Source organism: Schistocerca serialis, chromosome 5 (assembly GCF_023864345.2).
Source record: "Schistocerca serialis cubense isolate TAMUIC-IGC-003099 chromosome 5, iqSchSeri2.2, whole genome shotgun sequence".
NCBI classification, from domain to species: domain Eukaryota; kingdom Metazoa; phylum Arthropoda; class Insecta; order Orthoptera; family Acrididae; genus Schistocerca; species Schistocerca serialis.
In genome coordinates, this window is record NC_064642.1 from 168,376,435 (window position 1) to 168,403,493 (window position 27,059).

The window sequence follows — 27,059 nt, forward strand, 5'->3', positions numbered from 1 at the left end:
CAAACTATTTATCGTCCATGTTTCACTTCCATACATGGCTACACTCCATACAAATACTTTCAGAAACGACTTCCTGGCACTTAAATCTATACTCGATGTTAACAAATTCCTCTTCTTCAGAAACGCTTTCCTTGCTATTGCCAGTCTACATTTTATATCCTCTCTACTTCGACCATAATCAGTTACTTTGGTCCCCAAATAGCAAAACTCCTTTACTACTTCAAGTGTCTCATTTCCTAATCTAATTCCCTCAGCATCACCCCACTTAATTCGACTACATTCCATGATCCTCGTATTGCTTTTGTTGATGTTCATCTTATATCCTCCTTTCAAGACTCTGTCCATTCCGTTCAACAGCTCTTCCAAGTCCTTTGCTGTCTCTGACAGAATTACAATGTCATCGGCGAACCTCCTCTCCATGGATTTTAATACCTACTCCGAATTTTCCTTTTGTTTCTTTTACTGCTTGCTCAATATAAAGATTGAATAACATCGGGGTTAGGCTACAACCCTGTCTCACTCCCTTCCCAACCACTGCTTCCCTTTCATGCCCCTCGACTCTAATAACTGCCATCTGGTTTCTGTACAAATTGTAAATAGCCTTTCGCTCCCTGTATTTTACCCCTGCCACCTTCAGAATTTGAAAGAGAGTATTCCAGTCAACATTGTCAAAAGCTTTCTCTAAGTCTACAAATGCTAGAAACGTAGGTTTGCCTTTCCTTAATCTTTCTTCTAACGTAAGACGTAAGGTCAGTATTGCCTCACGTGTTCCAACATTTCTAAGGAATCCAAATTGATCTCCCCCGAGGTCGACTTCTACCAGTTTTTCCATTCGTCTGTAAAGAATTCGCGTTAGTATTTTGCAGCTGTGACTTATTAAACTGATAGTTCGGTAATTTTCACATCTGTCAACACCTGCTTTCTTTGGGATTGGAATTATTATATTCTTCTTGAAGTCTGAGGGTATTTAGCCTGTCTCATACATCTTGCTCTCCAGATGGTAGAGTTTTGTCATGACTGGCTCTCCCAAGGCCGTCAGTGGTTCCAATGGAATGTTGTCTACTCCTGGGGCCTTGTTTCGACTCAGGTCTTCCATTGATCTGTCAAACTCTTCACACAGTATCATATCTCCCATTTCATCTTCATCTACATCCTCTTCCATTTCCATAATATTGTTCTCAAGTACATCGCCCTTGTATAGACCCTCTATATACTCCTTCCACCTTTCTGCTTGCCCTCCTTTGCTTAGAACTGGGTTTCCATCTGAGTTCTTGATATTCATACAAGTGGTTCTCTTTTCTCCAAAGGCCTCTTTAATTTTCCTGTAGGCAGTATCTATCTTACCCCTAGTGAGATAAGCCTCCACATCCTTACATTTGTCCTCTAGCCATCCCTGCTTAGCAATTTTGCACTTCCTGACAATCTCATTTTTGAGACGTTTGTAATCCTTTTTGTCTGCTTCATTTACTGCATTTTTATATTTTCTCCTTTCATCAGTTAAATTCAATATATCGTCTGTTACCCAAGGATTTCTACCAGCCCTTGTCTTGTTACCTACTTGATCGTCTGCTGCCTTCACTACCTTCATCCCACAGAGCTACCCATTCTTCTTCTCCTGTACTTCATTCCCCTATTCCTGTCAATTGTTCCCTTATGCTCTCCCTAAAACTCCCTACAACCTCTGGTTTAGTCAGTTTATCAAGGTCCCGTCTCCTTAAATTCCCACCCTGGAAATGTTTTACAATTTAAAACCTGGTTCCTAAATCTCTGTCTTACCATTATATAATCTGTCTGATACCTTTAGTATCTCCAGGGTTCTTCCATGTATACAACCTTCTTTCATGATTCTTGAACGAAGCGTTGGCTATGATTAATTTATGCTCTGTGCAGAATTCTACCAGACGGCTTCCTCTTTCATTTCTTACCCCCAATCCATATTCACCTACTATGTTTCCTTCTCTCCCTTTTCCTACTCTCGTATTGCAGTCACCCATGACTATTAAATTATCGTCTCCCTTCACTACCTGAATAATTTCTTTTATCTCATCATACAGTTCATCAATTTCTTCATCATCTGCAGAGCTAGTTGGCATATAAACTTGTACTACTGTAGCAGGCATGGGCTTCGTGTCTATCTTGGCCACAATAATGCGTTCACTATGCTGTTTGTGGTAGCTTACCCGCACTCCTATTTTTTTATTCATTATTAAACCTACTCCTGGATTATCCCTATTTGATTTTGTATTTATAACCCTGTATTCACCTGACAAAAAGTCTTGTTCCTATTGCCACTGAACTTCACTAATTTCCACTATATCTAACTTTAACCTATCCATTTCCCTTTTTAAATTTTCTAACCTACCTGCCCGGTTAAGGGATCTGACATTCCACGCTCCGATCCGTAGAACGCCAGTTTTCTTTCTCCTGATAACGACGTCCGCCTGAGTAGTCCCCGCCCGGAGATCCGAATGGTGGACTATTTTACCTCTGAAATATTTTACCCAAGAGGACGCCATCATGATTTAACCATACACTAAAGCTGCATGCCCTCGGGAAAAATTACGGCTGTAGTTTCCCTTTGCTTTCAGCCGTTCGCAGTACTAGCACAACAAGGCCGTTTTGGTTAGTGTTACAAGGCCAGATCAGTCAATCATCCAGACTGTTGCCCCTGCAACTACTGAAAAGGCTGCTGCCCCTCTTCAGGAACCACACGTTTGTCTGGCCTCTCAACAGATACCCCTCCGTTGTGGTTGCACCTACGGTACGGCCATCTGTATCGCTGAGGCACGCAAGCCTCCCCACCAACGGCAAGGTCCATGGTTCATGGGGGGTCATTTATTACGTCGTTGAATTTTGTATCTATTGTTGCTTTGACTTATTGTAGGTATCAATGTTCGAAGTACAGCGTACAGGAAAGGCCTGTGCAGTGGTGTTCTCGCGTGTAACTGGTGTAATACTTCGTTCGCTTCGATTACCAATTTCGTAATTTCGACACCACAATTGTTGAACATCGAGATATCGCGTAACAAAAGGAGAGTTGGGGTCCTCCACCGACAAATTGGGAAAATTTTGTTTTGCTTAAAGTAGTTTCAGGTAACTGCTTTCGAGTTCAGGGAGAAAATGTGTATTAGTACGTTATAAGACGCCCATTTTAAGTTAAATGATATTGATCGGTTTAGATAGTAAGCTACTTGCTGCTCTTATTCGTTTGTTAAAATGTGTTTGAAATACATTGCAACCTATATAGCTCCATAATTACAAAAAAAAAAGAAGGAATCGCTGATTTTTGATGTCATATTATTCAGTGTAATATGATGCTCTATTGGGAGGAGGGGGGGCCTTAGCCCCTATGGCCCCGCCCCTTGCCACTGTCGCTGACTGTGGACTAATCATTGGATGTCACCTCAGTAACAGATCCATCAGACACATTTCAGTTCATCTAAAGCTACCCAAGGCGAATGTTAGTGATGTGCCTATGACGTGGAAGCGAAGTAACAACCATAGCTAAACCGAGACAACGCAGACGTAATGTACTGTCGAACAAGGACTGTCGAGCATTGGGGAGAGCGATTGTAAACAAGTCAGATGAAGGAATCACACATGAGTTCCAAAGTGCTGCCACCAATCCAGCTACTACATTCCATGATCCTCGTTCTGCTTTTGTTGATGTTCATCTTATATCCTCCTTTCAAGACTCTGTCCATTCCGCTCAATTGCTCTTCCAAGTCCTTTGCTGTCTCTGACAGAATTACAATGTCATCGGCGAACCTCAAAGTTTTTATTTCTTCTCCATGGATTTTAATACCTACTCCGAATTTTTCGTTTGTTTACTTTACTGCTTGCTCAATATACAAATTGAATAACATCTGGGATAGGCTACAACCCTGTGTCACTCCTTTCTCAACCACTGCTTCCCTTTCGTGCCCCCTCGACTCTTATGATTGCCATGCGGTTTCTGTACAAATTGTAAATAGCCTTTCGCTCCCTGTATTTTACCCCTGCCACCTTCAGAATTTGAAAGAGAGTATTCCAGTCAACATTGTCAAAAGCTTTCTCTAAGTCTACAAATGCTAGGAACCTAGGTTTACCTTTCCTTAATCTGCCTTCTATGATAAGTCGTTGGGTCAGTATTGCCTCGCCTGTTTCTACATTTCTACGGAATCCAAACTTATCTTCCCCGAGGTCAGCTTCTGCAACTTTTTCCATTCGTGTTAGTATTTTTCATCCGTGACTTACTAAACTTATAGGTCGGTAATTTTCACACCTGTCAACATCTGCTTTCTTTGGGATTGGAATTATTATATTTTTCTTGAAGCCTGAGAGTATTTCTCCAGTCTCACACATCTTGTTCACGAGATGGAAGAGTTTTGTCGTGGCTGGCTCTCCCAAGGCTGTCAATAGTTCTAATGGATTGTTGTCTACTCTCGGGGCCTTGTTTCGACTAAGGACTTTCAGTTCTCTGTCATGTTCTGCACCCAGGATCGTATCTCCCGTTTCATCTTCATCTACGTCCTCTTCCATTTACATAATATTGCCCTCATGTCCTGTCGCCCTTGTATGGACCCCGCCTTTCTGCTTTCCCTTCTTTACTTAGGACTTGTTTTCCATCTGAGCTCTTGATATTCATAGAGGTGGTTCCCATTTCTCGAAAAGTCTCTTTAATTTTCTTGTAGGCAGTATCTGTCTTACCCTGATGATACGTGCTTCTACATCCTTCCATTTGTCCTCTAGCCATCCCTGCTTAGCCATTTTGCACTTCCTGTTGATCTCAATTTTTTAGACGTTTGTATTCCTTTTTGCCTACTTCATTTACTGCGTTGTTAGATTTCTTCTTTCATCAATTAAATTTAGTATCTCTTCTGTTACCCAGGGATTTCTACTAGCCATCGTCTTTTTATCTACTTGATCCTCTGCTGCCTTCACCATTTCCTCTCTCAAAGCTAGCCATTCTTCTTCTACTGTATTCCTTTCCCCTGTTCTTGACAAACGTTTCCTAATGCTCTCTCTGAAACTCTCTACCATCTCTGGTTCTTTCAGTTTATCCAGCTGTTATCTCCTTAAATTCCTATCTTTTTGCAGTTTCTTCAGTTTTAACCTACAGTTCATGACCAATAAATTGTGGTCAGAGTTCACATCTGCCCCTGGAAACCTCTTACAATTTAAAACCTGGTTCCTAAATCGCTATCTTACCATTATATAATCTATCTGAAACCTTCCAGTGTCTCCAGGTCTCTTCCAGGAATGCAGTCTTCTTTCATGATTCCTAAAGCAGGTGTTAGCAAAGATTAATTTATGCTCTATGCAGAATTCTACCATGCAGCATCCTCTTTCACTTCTTACCCCCAGTCCATATTCACCTGCTTGAGGAAGAACGGGCTGCCATTCCTCCACAGACATACAGACAGCTCATTTAAAGCGTCCCCAGCAGAGTTCAAGCCATTATAAACGCGAAATGTGGACACAACCCACGTTAATATTCACTAACAAGCAGCCAGATACCTTTTATTAGATAGTGTGCATCACTGGCGGCATCCAGCTGGTTCCTGATGAATTCTACTGACACTGTCCTCGAAGTCAATACTTGAAATATCATACATAAACCTACTCACTTGGCCACAGTTAGAATTAGCCAAGTCCTTTTTTAAGCACACCTTCTAGGCAACTGATGGCTCCACAGTGCAATATGAGGCCCCTGGCACGTGAGCATATGCACACTCAGTAAACAGGAATATGTTCCTGGAAAACTCAATCAGAACTCCATGTCTTCAAGTGGCAACACACTTCTGGTCTTGTAGGCTATCTGTGGTTGAAAAATAATTTCGTTAATCACTCAAGATCACTATTTACAGACTTTAGAAACTCTGAACACTTTGAACCACATGTCTGGTCCAGACTCGTGTGAGGGCTGTTGGCTGGCTCCATCATGTCTTGAACTTCAGCCTGCTCCAACAAATTGTTTCAACATTCAGGCCCTTTCAGCTAGCCTCTGCAGCAAATTGCAAGCATTTTCATTGGTCATTTCCTGCTGCTCCCAATAACACCCCTTTGGAACGTGTTGTTTTCTGCAAGGACATTTTGTAGTTAATTTGCAACAGATACTTCAAAACATCTGTCTTTATAGGATAGCTACTAGCACCAATCAGTCAAGTAGGCTTCGATGGCGAACCGGTTTAGACAAAGCACTTGAATGGACAAAGTGCCCTTCCACCAGATGCTGGAAACCAGCTCTGGCATCCATAATAGCCAAGAGAACGATCTCATGGCATGGTCACGTGGCCAGGAGTAGCGCATTCTGAGACAAAAGAAAGAAAAAAGGACACAGCACAAAGGAATTATCCGAACGAGACGGAAATAGGTAGATGTGACGTTCGTGGACAAACAAATAATTACAATTTCAGAAACATTGGATGATTTATTCAAGAGGAAGAACTTCAAAAACTGAGCAAGTCAATAAGGCGTTTGTCTGCAACTTGCCCTTATGCAAGCAGTTATTCGCCTTGAAACTGATGCCAACCAAAGCAGTCTTGCTATGAAAAGAAATTGCATCCCAGTTGTCGAGCCGTCTGGCAGACTACATCAGGCTGGTACTCCACCGATGTCTGGGGCGTTTCCATACTCTGACTGGGGCAGAATCGTCTTCAGTGGTGCGTCCCACTTCGAACAGAACCCCAATGACCACCAAAGACACGTTTGGCGACGGCCCAGACAACGGTAGGATACCAACCCGATGGTCACCTGAAATGTGGCTCGACAACTAGGCTGACGGTCTGGGGTGCCATTCCTTTTCAGAGCAAAAACCCTTTCGTAGCCATCTGCATAGGGATACGTCGACGATATTCTGCGCCTCGTTTTGTTGCCCTTCATGACAAGCCATCCTGGGGTTACATCTTCCTTCTTCACACGGCGAGAATTTCTACCGCTTGTCTTCAAGCTTGCCAAACCCTATCTTGGTCAGCAAGGTCGCCGTATCTCTCCCCAGTTGAGAATGTTTGGATCATTATGGGCAGGGCCCTCCAACCAGCTCAGGATTTTGACGATCTAACACAACAACTGGACAGAATTTTCCGCAATATCTCTCAGGATGGCATCCAGCACCTCTCAATCAATACCAAGCCGAACAACTGCTTTCATAAGGGCCAGAGGTGAACCTATGCATTACTGACTTGTTCAATTTGAGAAGCTCTTTCCCCTATTTTTGTGAAGCTGAACCATTTGTTTGTTTATTCATGTTTATCACTTCTACCGATATCTGTCCCGTTTTCATAATGTTTTCTTGTTATGGCGTCCTTTTATTTACAGCCACTGTTTTTGTTTTGGAGACCCTATTTAGTTCATAAAGCCAACGGCCTTGCCGTAGTGATAAGACCAGTTCCCATCAGATCACCGAAGTTAAGCGCTGTTGGGCTCGGCTGGAACTTGGACGGGTCACTGTCTGGGTCTGCCGAGTGTTGTTGGCAAGTGGGGTGCACTCTGCCCTTGTGAGCGAATCGAGGAGCTACTTCATTGAGAAGGGGCACTACTGGTCACGAAAACTGGCAATACCCGGGAGAGTGGTTTGCTGACCACATGCCCCTCCGTATCCACATCCAGTGATGCCTAATATCTGAGGATGACAAGGCGGTCGGTCGGTGCCGTTAGGCCATCAAGGCGTTCGTTTTGATTTAGTTTAGACTACACATTATTTTAGTGTTACTGCAATTATAATCTTCAGTCTTACTTTAAAACGTGCTGTTTAGAGTTCTCCGATTTTACAATATAGATCGGAGTTTATCTCCACGTGCGGTACACTGTTTTAATCTGCTACATTGTTCCAACAAAGCAGATTGCCTTGAAAAAAAAAAATGGTTCAAATGGCTCTAAGCACTATGGGACTTAACATGTGAGGTCATCAGTCCCCTAGAACTTACAACTACTTAAAGCTAACAAACCTAAGGACATCACACACATCCATGCCCGAGGCAGGATTCGAACCTGCGACCGTAGTGGTCGTGCGGTTCCAGACTGTAGTGCCTAGAACCACTCGGCCACTCCGGCCGGCAGACTGCATTGCAGATCGCTGAGGTCATCGGTCCCTAGGCTTATGCACTATTTAAACTAACTTATGCTAAGAACAACACACACATCCATGCCCGAGGGAGGACTCAAACCTCCGGCGCAAGGAAGTGTAAACGTGCCCCCACACTAATGCATTAGCATATTTACCACGTTTGGCTGCCATATTGTAATTACAGCCCACAGTGGACCTTCCTGAGTACCCACACTTTAATTACAACAAGCCGGTAGTAGATAGCCACCGGCGGAAGTAAAGCTGTAAGGACGCGATAACACTGCCAGTGAAAGTCAAGATCCTACGTTAGAGACCCTGTCTGGCACATAGTTTTAATTTTCCACGAGTGTTTGTACACTACTGGCCATTAAAATTGCTACACCACGAAGATGACGTGCTACAGACGCGAAATTTAACCTACAGGAAGAAGATGCTGTGATATGCAAATGATTAGCTTTCAGAGCATTCACACAAGGTTGGCGTCGGTGGCGACACCTACAACGTGCTGACATGAGGGAAGTTTCCAACCGATTTCTCATACACAAATAGCAGTTGACCGGCGTTGCCTGGTGAAAAGTTGTTGTGATGCATGGTATAAGGAGGAGAAATGCGTGCCATCACGTTTCCGACTTTGATAAGGGTCGGATTGTAGCCCATCGCGATTGCGGTTTATCGCATCGCGACATCGCTGCTCGCGTTGGTCGAGATCCAATGACTGTTAGCAGAATATGGAATCGGTGGGTTCAGGAGGGTACTACGGAACGCCGTGCTGGATCCCAACGGCCTCTTATCACTAGCAGTCGAGATGAAAGGAATCTTATCCGCATGGCTGTAACGGATCGTGCAGCCACGTCTCAATCCCTGAGTCAACAGATGGGAACGTTTGCAAGACAACAACCATTTTGCAGCAGCATGGACTATCAGTTCGGAGACCATGGCTGCGGTTACCCTTGACGCTGCATCACAGGCAGGAGCGCCTGCGATGGTGTACTGAACGACGAACCTGGATGCACGAATGGCAAAACGTCATTTTTTCGGATGAATCCAGGTTCTGTTTACAGCATCATGATGGTCGCATCCGTGTTTGCCGACATCGCGGTGAACACATATTGGAAGCGTGTATTCGTCATCGCCATACTGGCGTATCACCCGGCGTCATGGTGTGGGGTGCCATTGGTTAGACGTCTCGGTCACCTCTTGTTCGCATCGACGGCACTTTGAACAGTGGGCGTTACATTTCAGATGTGTTACGATCCGTGGCTCTATCCTTCATTCGATCCCTGCGAAACCTCACATTTCAGCAGGATAATGCACGACCGCATGTTGCAGGTCCTGTACGGGCCTTTCTGGATACAGAAACTGTTCGACTGCTGCCCTGGCCAGAACATTCTCCAGATCTCTCACCATTTGAAAACGTCTGGTCAATGGTGGCCGAGCAACTGGCTCGTCACAATACGCCATTCACTGCATGGGCAGGTGTACCTGTACACGCCATCCAAGCTCTGTTTGACTCAATGCCCAGTCGTATCAAGGCCGTTATTACGGCCAGATGTGGTTGTTCTGGGTACTGGTTTCTCATGATCTATGCATCCAAATTGCGTGAAAACGTAATCACATGTCAGTTCTAGTATAATATATTTGTCCAATACATACCCATTTATCATCTGCATTTCTTCTTGGTGTAGCAATATTAATGGCCAGTAGTGTAGTTTATTTAACGGAGTCGTATGTAACCCCCTTGTTAGGACTTACAAGGTTTGATTGCTTGAAGAGCGATAGATTTGTAAAGGCGAAATTTTTTTATCTGTCTCTTCAACATGCCTTCCCTTTAGTTTTGTTTAGCTTCTCGTGGACGTGCCGTGTGAATTATAGTTTTGAGCCAAAAATAACTCTTAAATATTTTCCTGCGGGTACCTGCGGGAAGTAGCTGAGGACGTGCAAGTCGTGTCCTCTCGCAGCCAGCGCCTTCATCAGCGGTTCGAAGAAGTCGAAGTGGCTCTTCCCGAAGTGCGGGAAAATGGCGAGGATGCGCGCCGCGGACGCGGGAGCCGCCAGACTTGCCACCAGGAGCAGCACCAGCGCCAGGCCTCGGAGCTGCATCTGCAACACAGCAGCCGACACTACAATGCAGCGTGGTGCTGCCGAGAAGTATCCGCAAGCAAAAGCCGCAACAAGAAGCTACACTCCTGGAAATGGAAAAAAGAACACATTGACACCGGTGTGTCAGACGCACCATACTTGCTCCTGACACTGCGAGAGGGCTGTACAAGCAATGATCACACGCACGGCACAGCGGACACACCAGGAACCGCGGTGTTGGCCGTCGAATGGCGCTAGCTGCGCAGCATTTGTGCACCGCCGCCGTCAGTGTCAGCCAGTTTGCCGTGGCATACGGAGCTCAATCGCAGTCTTTAACACTGGTAGCATGCCGTGACAGCGTGGACGTGAACCGTATGTGCAGTTGACGGACTTTGAGCGAGGGCGTATAGTGGGCATGCGGGAGGCCGGGTGGACGTACCGCCGAATTGCTCAACACGTGGGGCGTGAGGTCTCCACAGTACATCGATGTTGTTCGCAACCGTCTCCATGAAGCTGGGCTACGGTCCCGCACACCGTTAGGCCGTCTTCCGCTCACGCCCCAACATCGTGCAGCCCGCCTCCAGTGGTGTCGCGACAGGCGTGAATGGAGGGACGAATGGAGACGTGTCGTCTTCAGCGATGAGAGTCGCTTCTGCCTTGGTGCCAATGATGGTCGTATGCGTGTTTGGCGCCGTTCAGGTGAGCGCCACAATCAGGACTGCATACGACCGAGGCACACAGGGCCAACACCCGGCATCATGGTGTGGGGAGCGATCTCCTACACTGGCCGTACACCACTGGTGATCGTCGAGGGGACACTGAATAGTGCACGGTACATCCAAACCGTCATCGAACCCATCGTTCTACCATTCCTAGACCTACAAGGGAACTTGCTGTTCCAACAGGACAATGCACGTCCGCATGTATCCCGTGCCACCCAATGTGCTCTGGAAGGTGTAAGTCAACTACCCTGGCCAGCAAGATCTCCGGATCTGTCCCCCATTGAGCATGTTTGGGACTGGATGAAGCGTCGTCTCACGCGGTCTGCACGTCCAGCACGAACGCTGGTCCAACTGAGGCGCCAGGTGGAAATGGCATGGCAAGCCGTTCCACAGGACTACATCCAGCATCTCTACGATCGTCTCCATGGGAGAATAGCAGCCTGCATTGCTGCGAAAGGTGGATATACACTGTACTAGTGCCGACATTGTGCATGCTCTGTTGCCTGTGTCTATGTGCCTGAGGTTCTGTCAGTGTGATCATGTGATGTATCTGACCCCAGGAATATGTCAATAAAGTTTCCCCTTCCTGGGACAATGAATTCACGGTGTTCTTATTTCAATTTCCAGGAGTGTATTTGTAAACCAGTCACGTCAATTTCTAACGGAATTACTAGAAAGGAAACGCCTCCACAAACACAGATGGTTACGAAATCTGGTCTACATAGACAAATTTAGCAAATAGTTATCTCCTACAAGCAGCGACTGCGAGAATTAATGTACAGTTAAGCAGGCACAGATTACGTATTATTCGATTTATTATTAGTTTCGCTCATCACAGGTGAGAATCTTCAGATATTTCTTTCACTGATGATAACATGTTACAAGTTGAAAGCCCCACTAGCACAACTGTCAACAAAAAGTGGCGCGAGCTGGGTGAGGATGCACGAGTTGCCGTCAGGGCAATGAATATTTGGAGATGCTAATAATAAATCAAATAATATGCGATCTCTGGCGGTTTATGAGTACATTATCACCGAATAATACCATTGGTTCCTTCTTTGTACGACGTTACTTTTGAGCATTTTTACCTAATTTATGTTTTTTCTGTAACTAGCTGATGTTATATATCATTGCATTCTGTTCCATCAATGGTTGCCGAAACAGACTCTTCAGCATAATGACGGACGCCTCCAGGTATACGCACTGAGTCACTAGGTCATCCATCTGATCGTATCCCTTCCCATTGTTCATTGCGTCTTGGCAATGCCGATGGTTAACAAACCGCTAACCTTTTGCACTTGTATCCCTCTCGCGAGGGAATCAGCACACTTCCAAACAAATAAAAAAACTGAACTGAGCCAGTGTGACCCATTTGACAAGGCTCTGCGTGTACTTCCCAAAGAGCCGACGCTGCGAGCACCTAGCACTCGAGAAAGAGTTAAGATCGGCTGGTGGCTGGCCCCTACCTGTCGACTCGCTGAACCACAGTGTTACGAGGGTAATCCCAAAAGTAAGGTATCCTATTTTTTTTATAAGTACAGAACTCTGTGTGGCAGTTGGTCACACTGTTATGAAGAGTGCTTCACGCGCTGTGTGTAAACATGCGCACGCCGCTCTGAGGCGCTCAGTCTCGGTTTGGCAGCCGTTGAGAATGGAGCTCCAGTTGGATGTTACAGCCAAGTGCGAACTGCGTGCAGTTATTCGGTTTTTGAACGCAAAGGGCACTTCGCCGATTGAAATCCATCGCCAACTGACGGAAGTGAATGGCGAGTCGTGCATGGATGTCAAAAATGTTCGTAAGTGGTGTAGAGAGTTTGCAGCTGGTCGGACCGAAATTCACGACGAACAAAGGAGCGGTGGACCGTCAGTTTCTGAAGAGACAGTGTCGAAGGTTGAGCAAAGCATGCGTGAAGATCGGCGGATCACGCTGGATGATCTCTGCACGTTGCTTCCTAAGGTTTCCCGAAGCACCGCTCACAGAATTTTAACGGAAAAATTGGACTACCGGAAGGTGTGCGCAAGATGGGTGCCACGCATGCTGACTGAGGACCACATGCGGCAACGAGTTGATGCTTCCCGCGCATTTCTACACCACCTTGCAGCCGAACAGGACAACTTTCTGGACTCAATTGTCACGGGTGACGAAACCTGAGCATACCACTTTACACCGGAGACCAAGCAACAATCACGCCAGTGGCGGCATCCTTTTTTGCCAAAGCCGCGGAAATTCAAACAAACACAGTCTGCCGGTAAAGTCATGACAACTGTTTTTTGGGATCGGGAAGGGATACTGTTGGTCGACTTTATGCCCACTGGAACCACAATTAACACTGACAGGTACTGTAAGACTCTGAAAAACTCAAACGGGCAATTCAGAACCGGAGAAGAGGAATGTTGAGCAAGGGCGTACACATTCTTCATGACAACGCTCGCCCACACATCGCTCGGCAAACCGTTGCTTTCCTGCAACAGTGTCAGTGGAACATAATCACCCTCCCTCCCTATAGTCCTGACTTGGCGCCCAGTGACAGTCACCTGTTCCTTAAGTTCAAAGAACATTTGGGCGGAAAGCGATTCAGCTCCGACGACGAGGTGAAAAAGAGGTTCATAACTTTCTGAACAGCATGGTGGTGAGCTGGTATGACAGGGGCATACAAAAACTGCCACAGCTTCTACAAAAATTCATCGACTGAAATGGTGATTATGACGAAAAATAACTATATGTTCAAGCTATAAACTGATGTAAACCATTGTAAAAATAAACAGGTCTATGTACTTATAAAAAAAATAGGAGACCTTACTTTTGGGATTACCCTTGTATTATAGCTTACAACTCTATTACAAATGACTATAATATTGACAAATCACTATTGGATCAATTATCTCATACAATATCTGGCAGCACAAACCAGGTGACAGACTAGTTTCTTGGTAGGATAGTGGGAAGATTGAGTCCGTCTACAATAGAAATTGCTTTCAAAACATTTTTCTGATCCATTTCAGAATATTGAGAGTCCCATAACGAGTAGAACAGACTGGAGATGTCGAACGTTACAAAGAAGGGCAGTGCAAATGTTAAGGCGTTCATTCACGAAAGAGCGTCTTGGAAATGCTGAGATGTCGAGCTGGCACATGCTTCAATAGAGATGCAAAGTGACCCACCTACAGCCTAGATATGAAGTTTCACAAACCGTTCTTGAGGGATATTTGAATATACTATGAGATCTTGTGCATCGTTGGCGGCGCACAGTGGGCCAACTTGATTCAAAACCGGACACAAAGGAAAAATGAATATAAAACTCTACAAAATTATGTTGTTTTTATATTCTTTGGGTCGCTGATCAGGGATCTGATATCGAGATCACAAAATTCAAAATGGTGGATCTAATTTGGCGGATCAAAAATTATTAATTAAGTGGGTTCGAGCAAAACTTCGGTTATCAAGTTTTGTGAGGTCGCTGATAACGACTTGCAAATTGAAATTGCCGAACCGAAACATTTCATTCGATATTTCACACTCTGAAGTTGAAATCATATTCACATTCGTCGCTTGTGTCACTACTGCTATTAGGAGGGTCGCTGTTAGGAGAAGTCAGGTGGAGTCGGCTTTTATCTTTGAACCATGATTTATTATCAAAGAGTATTCTTAAGAATTTTATTTACTAACGATTGGTTCAAATGGCTCTGAGCACTATGGGACTCAACTGCTGTGGTCATCAGTCCCCTAGAACTTAGAACTACTTAAACCTAACTAACCTAAGGACATCACACACACCCATGCGCGAAGCAGGATTCGAACCTGCGACCATAGCAGCAGCGCGGCTCCGGACTGGAGCGCCTAGAACTCACAGCCACCGCGGCCGGCTACTAACGATTCATCAAGAACATTAACACATTTACTCGCACTATGTAAGCGTGGAAGTAGTTGCCAGGGAGTAACTGATGAAATCATAACCAAATTCCTTTTAACAAGTGGGAATTTTATTCTCTTTAATAGTGCCTAAAAGCATTTTTAAAAGAAACAGATTTAAAATTGTAATCAGAAAGCACCCTTTAAATATCAAAGTTACAATTTATTCAGAGGCAGAAAGAAACAAGTTTTGACTGTAGGAGCTTTCTGGCAGAGAACCTTGCCGCTCCCTTTTGACACGGCCGTAGGTACGACCGCTCACAACAGCCTCTGAAAGACTACACTGGTGCAAATCTGCAACACACCAGGTAACTTTAAACCAACAGTTTTAACAATTTACACAAGCACACAAACTATGCACCCCTCCGCAGGAGGGATGGAAATGGTACAAAACACTAACAATTAAAATATTAACCTTGCCACCGAAGGTGCAACTTCATTTTAACTTCTAAGAAAAGTCTTACGGTGGCAACTTTAGATGCTAAAAATAAAAGCCCATGAAATACAATCTTATAAAAAATTCTACAAGATTGGCCAAACAATAGTTAAGATGCTCTACAGTACACAGATACCACCTCTCAATATCATAGGCAATAATATCAAAGTTTCCAAAGATCAAAACTTATTTCAGGTATTAGGCCGTCACACTCCAAGCAATAAATTCGTTAACACACCAAATCCGACAAACATGATAGAGGCAGCTTCTAACGTACGGTAGATTGCTAGGGAGATTACCGAACAACTCGAACCGCAGGTTGCTCTAACCCGCCTCTACTCCACAAGGGAAAAACGGACCATCCAATTTATAAACAACCACCTTCCCGCGGGTGGGCAAACGCAGAAGAATGGTGCGACGACCCCAAAGCAAAACGGCTGGTGACCTCACCGAGAAAACAAGTAGAATTTAACAAGAGTAAATCAAACAACATATCACCAATCACTTAACTTCTAATAAACTGCGATTTCTCGAGAAGACCTGGCGCAGCACCCACAAATCGCTCTCCCGAACCGTCCGCTGCCAGCCGCTTCAACGGACGCAGGAAGGCGCGCCGATCTCCCGTCTCACGGCGTCGCAGCTTGCACCGGCTAGACCGATGTCTACAGATATCTAATGATGTCGATGTCCTGTTGCTCTCGTGTCGACCGCGAAGTCACTACCCCTCGCAATACGCCGCGGTCCACTGGACTCACGTGGTGACCTCACATGCGCCGCCGCTCAAGACGGACAAATCATCTCAGAGTCTCAGTGCGCGACCGACCAACCGATCGATCCAACCGCCAATGACCACTGCCTGAGCAAGCTTGAGCAGACTGGCGGCCTAACGCGCAGACTCAGATGCAGGAACTAAGCCCCGACCGGGCGACCACTCGCAAAGTTCTCTTACTGGCGGAGTGGAAAGACTCATTTTGCCGGCTTTAAAGGTTGATCAGAACGACAGACATACTTGCACTCCGAACGACAGACAGACACTAACTGCCTAACAAATGCGGACGAGAGACAGACTAGCAAGCTGGGGACGGGAGACTGACCGACTGGCGAGCTCATAACGCCCCTTAAATGCACGTGAACAGGCAATCTTTCCCCTTTCCCACCAGAGGGAGACACCAAAGCTGCGATTGCCACAGCGGCGCCACCGCCAGAAACGGAGGGCGACTGCTTCACACTACGCGCTGCGGCGCGCTCTTCAAAACAGCAATTTTTACCACGGCTCAATCTTCTTCAGTTGTCATTCTGTCTGGTGGTGGTGGTAAGTTCCTAAGGGACCAAACTGCTGATGTCATCGGTCTCTAGGCTTATACATTATTTAATCTAACTTAAACTAACTTACGCTAAGGACAACCCACACTTATGTCTCGAGGGAGGACTCGAACCTCCGACGGGGGGAGCCGCACGAGGCGCCTTAGACCGCGCGGCTGTTCTGGACTCTCGAGATGAACGGTTCCGAAGATGCCAGAAGCCTATGAAATACGACGTGCATCGTTTTCTCACGGGAATATTTGCGTGGAAAACGTTCTCGTTAACGCCGGGTATTCTTATTCCGACCTCCCTGCTTGTCTTCAGATAGCCCACCAATCGGCCAGGGCGCAGCTTCGATTGTGGCATTTCCTTGCATCAGAACTATGTAGACCGATGTCGGCATTGGGCATTACTGTAGAATATTGTGAGTCGGCGAAGACTGCACCCCGCTTTCGAAAAATATACAATATTTTTCGGAGTTCTCGATAGATATGTTATAGTTGTAGAATTCTCTGTACAAAATTTGAATAGTTCTACAGCATTTCGCGAAAAAAATAATATATTACTCGGGGAAATTTTAATCTTGTAAAAAAATTGTCATTTTGTGAAAAAAAAATTACGACCAAAATTCCGAATAGCTTCCCGAGAATTCTACAGAAAACCCTAATAACACTTTTTATGTAGATAATAGTTTATTAGATATCTGTAGCAATGAGGGACCCATTTTTATCGTGTGGCACTGTCGCACGACCATTAAAAACGTACAAATAATTGCGCAGAAATACATTTGGCTCGTTAATTACACCATTAAGATAGTAGGAGAGCCAATTACGGAAGTGGAGCCACTCAGAGGAAATTTTGTAGCCAAAGACTTCGGATAATGTCGGTAGTTAGTTTTACGTCGATATGACATTATACCGGTGAAAAACGTCATAAACATACCTTCTGGAGTGCTACCCATCTTATTTTATCCAGACAACTAGACTATTATTAAACAGGTCACATAAACAATATCTGAACAATATGTCGTCGCTCGATTCACTGTTTACCGTCAACTGTCACGGCACTTATCATATAGACATGAGACTGAATGATAACGCAGCGCTCGGCAGTAATGCGCCTGTGCAACCGGTACAAGATTTAGCGGAACTAAAGTCGAAACGCGCACTTCTTCTTCTTCCGTTCTTCCTGAGGGTATTTTAGTTCTATCGTTGCAACTACAAGAAAATGTACTGTTATTTATTTATTTTTCACCAGGCGCGTTTCGCTTTATTGAGGTAAAGCATCATCAGTGGTGGTGATTTCCGCTTGGTTTCTCGCCTACATTGGGAAATGTCTGCTAGCACATCTTTCGTGTTTTTCTTCTTTTGACACTAATATTTGTGGCTTAATTTTTATTTGCTTTGCAGAACTATGCATTCTTCACATTTTTCACAGCACACTTTTTCGCACATCACTGTTTTCTGTTGAAGGAGACCTGTAAAGCAGCTACGGACGGTGTGGCCACACAAATGAAGATTTTTCTTGTATTCTGTCCAAGTTTCTGCGACAACTTTCCACATCGTTTATTTTGAAGAGCTTGGCGCTGTAGTTCCATATCTCGTGTCGCGAACAGCTGTGGTTCGGCCATTGATCACGCGATCCGCGTCATATCTCTGGTTTATTTTTTACGCAATGCTTTATTTAATACAGTGCGCACCCTTTAATTACTTGTGAATTATAAACGCGGAATTAAAAATTTCGAAATCGGCGATTAATTATGCATGTTTTGTAACTAATTACCGTTTAACACTTTTCAGTTACAGTGTTAGTACGAGACAGATGGCTCCACCAAAGTGATACAGAAATTATTGCATAGATGTATGAGTGTGAGCCGAGTCGATTTTAACCATATTTCTTCTAAAAAAGGTTTACTTATACATTTTTGCGATTAGATTTACATGGCGCACTCTTTGAGCCTCTATATAAATTTTTTTTTTCTCCTCGAGGTAAATTTCTTAGGCAGTTAACAATAATTTCGTTGCTGAATAATTCAGTGACGATTACAAAAACTGCGGCAACCTGAAATAACTGAGGATGATCTTAGTTGTTGTTTTCAGTTTGAATAAAACTGTTAGTTCAGAAGATGGTTTTGCCTTAGGGAACGGCTCCTATTCCACGTGAAGACGTCACATCCGGGAGCAAATATCGTGCGACAAATACGACACACAAGTAACGACGCTTATTAGTGTATACAGAATGGATACTTAAGCGTCATGGAATATCTCTCACTCATTCACTAATGAATATGATTCGTATTAACATGTCGTGTTTCGTGCTGGAGTGAAGCATTGTTACCACTTTTGCGAGGCTATAAGTGATACCACTTCACGAAGTTCTAAGGTGAGTTTTTCCTTTTTTTTCCTCTTCAGTGCTTCGTTGCCTGTGCAGTACTACCTCTTTTTTTATTTTTTCCTCAGACTTGCTTTACTTATCTAACTTGCCGTAACTGTGTCACCTATTCTGATATATTCTTAAGGATCAGAGTGAACATTACATATTTGCCCATTAGTGGAGCGGTAAATGAAGATTGGTATCGACATATATTATTAACGATGAATTACTTTCTGACTATTAGCAAAAATATGTATTAAGCACTGCCAAAATGCATGTAGTTTCAGAAAAAAACGCATGAAACTAGAAAACTTTGCATACATAAATATAAAACTGTACTTATGGCTCTAGATACTCTTAATGCATGTCGGTTGACGTATTTTTGCACATTCAAGAGACAAAGGAATACGTCATCTAACTTCGTGTCCATCTTTGTTAGCCAAGAGGAACAAAGCTTTCTTCTGGACCTGTGGCCTACTGCGAGTTGTTTGCCGAGGCAGATAGAAAATTCTCTACGGGAACTGCCGTGAATTAAGCCACTGCTGTTTTCTCTGGGTGAATTGTGCTAGAATCACGTTTCCCTCTATGGTAGTATTTATTATTCACGATACGGTGGGTAAACTGGGTTACAAATCTGATTCCCAAATGATGCCTACTGTTGGCTTCTTTTATGTTTCTTGTTTGGAGGTATTACTGTGACGTATCTATAAGAAATTTTAGCGTTTCGTTTTAATTTCGTTATAGTATTCTTCCCCTAGATTTTGAAATACGCCTTTTCTGCGTCTAAAACTATTGCCACAGTGGACTTGAGTAGAATGTACATCCATAAGTTACACCAAGAAGTTATAATGAAGCACAGTCTCCTTTCCAAATCGGACCTCCTTCGGTAGAGCAGTTTCATTTTCGTCCAGTGGCGTTTCTGTCCGTGTTAGTATAGTTCTCTCAACCCTTTGTCTAATCAGCACTGCAGAATGAACGGACGGTAGTTTGTTGCTTGTATAAAGTGTTAGAATAGGTACTACCTTAGATCATCGGCATTTTTCAGGAAAGTAAGCCTATTCTGGTCAGTAATAATAAGTGCTTACAGGACAAGCCTATGTGTTTCATCTGAAAGTTAGATATTTGATCAAGTCCTGGTAAGTGTTGTTTCCAAATTCGATGACAGCTTTTCTAGCTTCCAAGGCTTGTAAGTCCGCGTTTATTTGATGGTTGTTCTTGTAAAGGTATTTGTAATCATCTTTTTTCTTATATATCGTGCTTGTAAAAGTCTTCTTTCTTTAGAGAATTCTGATCTTCATACTTCGCGAAAAATTTTTCTACCTTGTCGAGTTCTCTGCATTTCAATCGAAGAGGGAAAAGTTGCCAGTGTCATTGTCGACATTCTTCATGATTGTCAATACACAAACCGAAGAAATTCCAGTCATTCCTTGTTGATCCAATGTTGGTTCGGTTTATGGACTTCGCAGACCGAATTCACTAACAGCCCCGACTGACAAACAGGCGTATCAGCTCTATATGATTTCGAGTAAAGTCAGAACAATTACTGGATTCTGACCAGTAGCAAACGTACCCAGAGACATTCATGGTGAGAACACGAAATTTTAACAACGACGCTATTTTCAGACTGTTACAAATTTCTCTTGTTACCAGCCAATGTTAGAAACTAACACAAAAATTAATATAGCAAGTATTCCCACGTATTGGAACGTTACCTGCCTAACAGCAAAATAATATGCACAAGTATCATTCAGACTATACCCTCTCAACTAAATAAGTAGACAACAGCGCCCTGCTATAAAGCTGTAACATTGGTGTATTTGGAAATTAACATAGTTATTCAATAGATTGCAAGAAAATGCGCCCCTTTTCTTCCGCGTTGCCCCCACCCTCCTCCCCCCACCTTCACACACCCATATCTCAGATCAGAGGTACGTTCTTGATTATGACTATCAATGTTCAAATTGTTCAAAAATGGCTCAAATGGCTCTGAGCACTATGCGACTTTACGTCTGAGGTCATCAGTCGCCTAGAACTTAGAACTAATTAAACCTAACTAACCTAAGGACATCACACACATCCATGCCCGAGGCAGGATTCGAACCTGCGACCGTAGCGGTCACTCGGCTCCAGACTGTAGCGCCTAGAACCGCACGGCCACTCCGGCCGGCGTTCAAATGGTTCAAATGGCTCTAAGCACTATGGGACTTAACATCTGAGGTCATCAGTCCCCTGGACTTAGAACTAAGTAAACCTAATTAACCCAAAGACATCACACACATCCATGCCCGAGGCAGGATTCGAACCTGCGACCGTAGCAGCCGCGTGGTTCCGGACTGAAGCGCCTAGAACCGCTCGGCCACAGCGGCCGGCCTATCAGTGTTCAACTCCAGCAAGTAGGTACCTTACAGAATTAGTCACGGAAAACACAAGAAAATATTGCGACCCGACATGACGCGAACAAGGCAAAATTTCCACTTGTTTGTCATTGCTGACTTCCCATACACGACTCTTCTTTCGTCTTAGGTTCTCTGAGAGTTGTCCGCTGTGTGTACTCTTTTCATACTATTAGTTTTTAAGCGTCTTTCTCTTATGTAACGGCCTTGCCCCAGAGGTAACACCGGTTCCCGTCAGACCACCGAAGTAAAGCGCTGTCGGGCTGGGCTAGCACTTGGAAGGGTAACCATCCGGTCTGCCGAGCGCTGTTGGCAAGCGGGGTGCACTCTGCTCTTGTGAGGCATATTGAGAAGCTACTTGATTGAGAAGCAGCAGCTCCGGTCTCGTAAACTGACATACGGCCGGGAGAACGGTGTGCTGACCACGTGTCCCTCCATAATATCCGCATACAGTGACGCATGTGGGCTGAGGATGACACGGCGGCCGGTCGGTTCCGTTGGGCCTTCATGACCTGTTCAGGCGGAGTTAAATTTCTCTTACGTACCCATGTTAAACTTTTATATACCACGTACTTCAGTATACTATTTTACTTTTAAAACATTGTACTTCGGTCATTATTATTTGCTTCTCCCTACCCCTTCCCCGCCCTCTGTAGGCCATCACTGTAACCCTCCACTCCCATTGTTAAGCGCCTCCATTTCATGTGTTTCACCAGTGTGCCCGTGCACTTTCTCAACTATAAGCACTTAGTGAAATTTCAATGAAATCTAGACCATTAGATGCTTAGAGGCGTTGATAAATATCAATGGGGACAGTTGAAAATGTGTGCCCCCATCGGGACTCGAACCCGGGATCTCGCGCTTACATGGCAGACGCCATCTTCATATAAACACTTAAGCTCTAGTTGTAGACTTCATTTTCTCAAATCGTGGATGAGTCATATAACACTATTTATTTTAAACGTCCGTTCTTCGACCCTTTTTGCTGTTACTTTCTTCGTCATACAGCTTATTTAATTTTTGTCAATATTATTGTAGCCACCAGGTTATGACGTTTGTTGGACTGCAGGTAAATGATTAGAGTTGCAATTCTCCGTTGCAGGTAGAACAGCAACCAGTATACATTAGTGTTGTTCATACTAGTTATCACCTCTGGAAAGGTAAATAAAGGGCGTGAACAGCGCCAGGTGATGAGTGATTACTGAAGGACGCAGAGATGCCGCGTATTCGTGTGAGACGAGCTTCTCAATACGTGGCAGAGCTTGAAAGGGGCTTCACTGTGGACCTCCATTTGTCCAGCTAGTCGAACCGTGCAATATCCATATTTGTGGGCATTTGGATGTGACAGCGGGCCGATGCTGGACTGCACGAGAACTCGAGCATTCTCATCGTAAAGATGTCGGTCGACTACATCTGACAACCACAAGGCAGGATCGTCGTACTCGTATTGTGCACCAAGCACATCATAACCCCTTCACACGGAGCGAGGTGGCGCAATGGTTAGCACACCGGACTCGCTTTCCGGAGGACTATAGTTCAAATGTGTGTGAATTCCTAAACGACCAAACTGCTGAGGTCATCGGTCCCTAGACTTACACACTACTTAAGCCAACTTATAGTAAGAACAACACACACACACACACACACACACACACACACACACACACACACACACACACACACATACATGCCCGAGAGAGGACTCGGGATTCGAACCTCCGGCGGGAGGGGCTGCGCAATCCGTGACGCGAGGCCTCAAACCGCGTGTGCATTCCGCGAGGCGGCTACGGTTCAAACCCGCATCCGGCCGTCCTGATTTAAGTTTTCCGTGGTTTCCCTACATTGCTCCAGGCAAATGTCGGGATGGTTCCTTTCAAAGAGCACGGCTGACTCCTTCCCTAATCCGATGGGATCAATGACCTCGGTGTTTGGTCTCCGCCCCCAAATTAACCAACCAACCAGACTCTCCACATCCACAGGAGCCACCCTAGAACAGGTAATGGACTCAGTGTAACATACTGTGAAATACCTCATCAATGGTTGAAGACTAGCAGCAGACAGACAAGGGAATTACCGACCCATGCGTACGCCGCTGTTAACACAGGACAAACAGCTGCGTTTGGATTGGTGCTGTGACCGGGAAGCATAGGCTGCTAAGGGAAGGTGTCGTACTGTGTTCAGCGATGAATCGCCGTTATGCAGAACTCCGGATGATCACTGTCGGCGTGAATGGCGGCGACTTGGAGGAAGGTCCCACCCTTCCAATGTTTTGGACAGGCACAGTGGTGTTACTCCTGGCTTTATGGTGTGGGAAGCCACCGGGTATGACTCCAAGTCAAAGCTGATAGTGATTGAGAGTACGTCATGGACATCCTGGGTCCTCATGTGTTACCTCTTGCTCAACACTGTCGCGGTACCATTTTTCAACAGGACAATGCTTGTCCACGTGGAACGTGTATTTATGAACTGTCTGTGTGACGTTGAGGTACTCTCACGGGCAGCAAGATCGCCCAGTCTGTCAGCAATAGACCACGCGTGAGACCACCTTGGACATTAACTTCTTTCCAGTACTCGTGTCCAGGATATGAAGGATCAGTTATAATAGTCGTGGGCCGGCTTGTCTCAGGAAAGGACACAACGGCTTTAAGACACCTTTCCCAGCCGAATCAGTGCATGCATACAGGCCAGAGAGTGTGCAACATCAACATTATGAAGTATCTCGAGGAGAACGGTCTACTGTTACACAGTCAACACGGAATTAGGAAACATCGTTATTGTGAAACACAACTAGCTCTTTACTTACACGAAGTGCTGAGAGCTATGACAAGGGATTTCAAATTGATTCCGTATTACTAGATTTCCAGAAGGCTTTTGACACGGTACCAAACAAGCGGCTTGTGGTGAAATCGCGTGCTTGTGGAATATCGTCTCTGTTATGTGACTGGATTCGTGATTTCCAGTCAGAGAACTCACAGCTCGTACTAACAGACTGAAAGTCATCGACTTCTGGCGTTCCCAATGCCCTTTTGCTGTTCCTTATATACATAAACGATTCAAGACATCACCTGAGCAGCTGTCTTAGATTGTTTGCAGATAATACTGTCGTTTATCAACTAGTGAAGTCATCAGAAGATCAAAACAAATTGAAAAACGCTTTAGAAAAGATATCTGTGTGGTGTAAAAATTGGCAACTGGCCTTAAATAACGAAAAGTGTGAGGTCATCCAAATCAGTGCTACAAGGAATCCGTTAAATTTCGCTTACACGATAGAACAGTCAAATCTAAAGGCCGTAAATTCAACTAAATACCTAGGAATTACAATAACAAACGACATAAAGTTGGAAGGAACACATAGAAAATGTTGTGGGGAAGGCTAACCAAAGACTGCGTTTTATTGGCAGGACACTTAGAAAATGTAACAGATCTGTTAAGCAGACTGCCTACACTACGCTTGTCCGTCCTCTTTTAGAATACTTCTGCGCCGTGTGGGATCCGTATCAGATAGGACTGACGGAGTACATCGAAAAATTTCAAAGTAGGGCAGCACATTTTGTATTATCGCGAAATAGTGGAGAGAGTGTCACTTAAATGACACGGGATTTGGGGTGGACATCATTAAAACAAAGGCGTTTATTGTAGCGGCAGAATATTCTCACGAAATTTCAATTATCAGTTTTCTCCTCCGAATGCGAAATATTTTGTTGATGCCGAGCTACATAGGGAGGAACTATCGTCATAATAAAATAAGAGAAATCAGAGCACGCAAGGGAATATACAATTAGTGGTTTTTTCCGCATGCTGTACGTGACTGAAATAATAGAGAATTATTGTGAAGGTGGTTCAATGAACCCTCTCCCAGCCACTTGAATGTGACTTGCAGAGTATCGATGTAGAAGGAGATGTAGATGTAGATGCAAGTAAGTTAGCACACGCCGCAAGCTCTTTGCGATTTTTCCTCGTTTTTGTAATCTGCGAAGTATGATCACATATCATCTCAACCAGTGAAATTTAATTTCGTTTCCTCCTCCTCTTCTCAATGTTTCATTTTATCGGTCAGCTTACACGACTAAACGCAAAATTTCACTGCTTGGAGAGCGCTTCTGTATAATCAGTAAAAGAGCGGTTTCGTCTGTTGCTGATGTTTCAACAAGTCTTTTCCGACTCGTTAACACAGGTTATTACACTAACTTGAATGTAAAAGCGTTATGCTTTACGGTCACTACCTTGTTATTCTATGTGGTTAGATTTCAGTCCATTTAAACGCCTCACGTCGTGAAAACTGTGCAGCCATATCTTTATTTCAATGTTTAATTTTTTTTGAGCGTACGACAGATAAACATTCATCTGTCTTGTGTGTTAAACTGTGAACTTTACTGGTCAGTCCTACAGCGTTCGGTCACGCGTGTCGCATTTATACGGAGATTGAAATTGCAGAATATATTCACAGATAACAAACAGAACGTTACGCTACAGCCGTTTGCGTCATTAATCCGTTTACAAAAGAGAGCGCTCCGTAGAGATTGCTGTGTCGTGTTGGCATAACCTCCCACACAGATGCTTCTGCGACTTCCAACTGCTGTCTCTCAATCGGAAACTGACCTAAACGCTGAGCACCAAGTTAATAAATGATGGACAAATATTAACACAGTAACGTGCGTCAGCGTGTATCACCTGGGACAACCTCTGGATATAAGAGCTACGTGAGGAGTGGTGTAAAGGAAGATTTCGTAATTAATCTATTTAAGGAAGAAGGAAGGAATGTTAGGGTTTAACGTTCCGTCGATGACGAGGTCATTAGTGACAGAGCACAAGCTCAAAATCTATATAGGATGGAGTAAGAAATCGAGTGTGCCCTTTCTAAGCAACCATTCCGGCACATACGTGAAGCAATTTAGGGAAATCACAGGAAACCTAAATAAGGATGATCGGATGCGGATTTGAACCTTCGTCCTCCCGAAAGTAAGTCCAGTGTGCTAGCCACTGCGTCAGCTTGCTCGGTATACCTCTTTAAGCTGACGCATTATTAGTGTATGTTCCATATGTCTAGAAAGCATCGTTCACCTTTAACGCAACTTCGTTTATAAAAAATATTTATAATCTGAAAAAAATGTAGGTATGAAACATGCTCAATACCGAAAGTGGTGTATGTGGAAAGGGGTGATGTGTAAAATGAAACGAAATGATCGTATGGCATTGTTGGCCGGGAGGCTCCATGCGGGTTAGTTTGGCCGGCGTGTTGCAAGTCCTTTTTAGTTGACGTCAGTGATGATGAAGGACAGACAACACCCAGTCTCCCGTCGGGAATCGAACACGGGCCCCCTGCGTGGTAGGTGGAAACGCTACCGCTACGCTACGGAGGCGGACGGTAAACATAATCTATCACACTGATATAAACTCGAATCTATAGTTTTCTCTGGCGATACAGCTCTGTAGAAAGTTTGTTTTAATAACCAACCCTCGTAGGATGTACAAGATCCAGCTCATTGACACCGCATCGCCTTCTGCTCTTCAGCTACTGTTCTATGGAATCTCGGCCAGCCAAACCTTTGCAACGAGACAGTATTATGTACAAGAGGACAAGGGCCACGGATTTAACATAACCAAACCGAAAAATAATAGAATGAAAGTGTATACCATCCATACCATTCGTGCGGTAGGCTATGACGTCACGGTCGACAAAGCTTTCCAGTCCTGATACGTTAGGAACTCCAGTACCACCTCGTACAATAGCGACTGTCAACCAGCCGTTGCCATGCGAAAATGTATCGTTCAGATCAATACTGAAGTTAAGTCTACA

General features: G+C 44.5%; 1 protein-coding gene across 1 annotated transcript in view; it reads right to left on the bottom strand.

Moving 5' to 3' along the window:
* Window positions 1-27,059, bottom strand: part of LOC126481516 (UDP-glycosyltransferase UGT5-like) — a 328,701-nt gene that overhangs the window by 65,363 nt on the left and 236,279 nt on the right. The window contains exon 2 of the mRNA XM_050105314.1: window positions 9,962-10,147. Within this exon, the coding sequence (XP_049961271.1) occupies window positions 9,962-10,147 (186 nt within the window). The remainder of the gene's footprint in view (window positions 1-9,961; window positions 10,148-27,059) is intronic.